The 2,434-nt window shown below is 66.3% G+C and overlaps 1 protein-coding gene across 1 annotated transcript in view; it reads right to left on the minus strand.

Moving 5' to 3' along the window:
* The window catches only part of LOC108510583 (helicase SKI2W-like), a gene marked incomplete at both ends in the record, with an annotated part of 4,089 nt that extends 1,732 nt beyond the window's left edge, over positions 1–2,357 (minus strand). Inside the window, 6 exons of the mRNA XM_017840254.1 lie at positions 3–39; positions 114–260; positions 922–1,028; positions 1,479–1,563; positions 1,642–1,788; positions 2,218–2,357. Of these exons, the coding sequence (XP_017695743.1) occupies positions 3–39; positions 114–260; positions 922–1,028; positions 1,479–1,563; positions 1,642–1,788; positions 2,218–2,357 (663 nt within the window). The remainder of the gene's footprint in view (positions 1–2; positions 40–113; positions 261–921; positions 1,029–1,478; positions 1,564–1,641; positions 1,789–2,217) is intronic.
* Positions 2,358–2,434: the final 77 nt, after the last annotated feature.

Genomic DNA, 2,434 nt, shown 5'->3' on the forward strand with positions numbered 1-2,434 from the left:
ACAGGTGAGAGGTGAGCTACGGGACAGGTGAGAGGTGAGCTATGGGGCAGGTGAGAGGTGAGCTAGGTGAGAGGTGAGCTATGGGGCAGGTGAGGGGCAGGCGGGGGTCTCACCCCTGGGTGCTGAAGGCCCCCCCCGGGCCCAGCAGCGGGAAGAGCTGGTGCCGTGTCCGGGAGCTGTTCCCGGTGAACAGGAAATGCTCCAGTGGCACCGGGCGCCGCGGGGTGGAGAGCACCCGCACACAGCGGCGCTTGGTACGCCTGGAAAGGGGGGAAAACAGGCAAAATTGGGTAAAAACGGCAATGGAGGGATCACACACACCCCCCGTGCTCCCCTCAGCCCAAGGTGGAGAGCACCCGCACACAGCGGCGCTTGGTGCGCCTGGAAAGGGGGGAAAACAGCCAGAATTGGGCAAAAACGGCAATGGGGGGATCACACACACCCCCCATGCTCCCCCCAGTCTGGGGTGGAGAGCACCCGCACACAGCGGCGCTTGGTGCGCCTGGAATGGGGGGAAAACAGGCAGAATTGGGCAAAAACGGCAATGGAGGGATCACACACACTCCCCATGCTCCCCCCAGCCCAGGGTGGAGAGCACCCGCACACAGCGGCGCTTGGTGCGCCTGGAACGGGGGGAAAACAGCCAGAATTGGGTAAAACCCGGGTGACAGGGCTCATAGGGACTCCCCTCACACCCTCCACGTCCCCCTGTCCCTCTGTGCTGCCCCACATCATTACCCCCCACCCCCAGAGCCCTCCTGCCCCCCAGGGACCCCCAGAACCCCTCTGAGCCCCCCACGTCCTCCACATCCCCCCCCAGCTCTCTCCCCAGCCCCCTAAAGCCCCCCACGTGCCTCTCAGAGACCACCCACCCCCCCCAAGCCCCGCAGGGCCCCCCCAGCCGCGCCCCCCGGTCCGTACCCGACCCACTGGGCGAACTCGAGGGCGTTGGGGACGGTGGCACTGAGCAGCACCAGCTTCACGTGCTCGGGGAGCAGGATCAGCACCTCCTCCCACACCACCCCCCGCTGCGGAGCACAGGGGGGGTCAGGGGGGGCCCCAAACCCTCCTGGGACCCCCCAAAACCCCCCAGCTCCCCAAAAACCTTGAGCTCCCCAAAACATCCCCCAGATTCTCCACAATCAGCATGTCCTCCCTCATCGCTCCTGCTGAGAGGGTCAGGGGGGTCCCAAAGCTCCCAGAACCTCTATGGGACCCTCCAAACTCCCCCACAGGACCCCTTGGGGACCTCCCAAAACCCCCGGTGACCCCTTAAACTTCTTGGGGACCCCCAAACTCCTCCCTCATCACCACTGGCACGACACACCTCGTTAAAGGTGACCCACTCCAGGTCCCGGCTGATGTCCCCCAAACCTCCCCGAGCCCCCCCAACCCCCCCCCAGGACCCTCCAAACCACCCTGAGGGCCCCCCAAACCCCATGAGGACCCACCTAAGACCCCCCCAGACCCCCCCAAACCTCGTCATCGTTGACGTAGTGCACTTCATCAAAGATCACCCACTCCAGGTCCCGGATGGCGTCGGAGCCGTTGTACAGCATCGACCTGCGGGGAAGCAGGGATGGGTTTTGGGGTCCCGACCGCCCCCCAAAGCCCCCCCGAGGCCCCCCAGCAGCCCCTCACCGCAGGATCTCGGTGGTCATGACCAGGCAGGCGGCCTCGGGGCGCAGCTGCACGTCCCCCGTCAGCAGCCCCACGTCCCCGAAGGTCTCCCGGAAATCCCGGAACTTCTGGTTGGAGAGGGCCTTGATGGGGGACGTGTAGATGGACCTGGGGAGGGGAGAAATGGGGGTGGTCAGGCTTGGGGGGGACCCCTGGGACAGCTCCCAGGCCCCCCAGAGGTGGAGATGGACCTGGGAGGGACATGAGGGGGAGTCAATGGATGGGACCCCACAGAACCCCCTCAGGAGGTGCAGATCAACCAGAAACACAAATATGGGGGGGGCAACAGCGTTCTGGGGACCCCCAGTGGGTTTTAGGCGGTCCTGGGGAGGTTGGGTTCAAGCCAGAGAGCATTTAAGGCTCCCCAGGGTGGGTTTTGGGGACCCCCAGGGTGTGGTTTGGGGACCACCAGGGTGCAGTTTGGGAACCCCCAGGGTGTGGTTTGGGGACCCCCAGGGTGGGTTTGGGGCCCCCCAGGGTGGGTTTTGGGGCCCCCAGGGTGGGTTTGGGGCCCCCAGGGTGGGTTTGGGGCCCCACCGTGTCATGTGGCGCCGGGCCAGGGCGATGGCGTACTCGGCCACCACGATTTGAGGTGCGTGGGGGTGGGTTTTGGGGCCCCCCAGGGTGGGTTTGGGGCCCCACCGTGTCACGTGGCGCCGGGCCAGGGCGATGGCGTACTCGGCCACCACGATTTGAGGTGCGTGGGGGTGGGTTTTGGGGCCCCCCAGGGTGGGTTTTGGGCCCCCCAGGGTGG

The sequence above is a fragment of the Lepidothrix coronata genome, unplaced genomic scaffold (genome assembly GCF_001604755.1).
Source record: "Lepidothrix coronata isolate B3197 unplaced genomic scaffold, Lepidothrix_coronata-1.0 Scaffold1428, whole genome shotgun sequence".
In the NCBI taxonomy this organism is placed as follows: domain Eukaryota; kingdom Metazoa; phylum Chordata; class Aves; order Passeriformes; family Pipridae; genus Lepidothrix; species Lepidothrix coronata.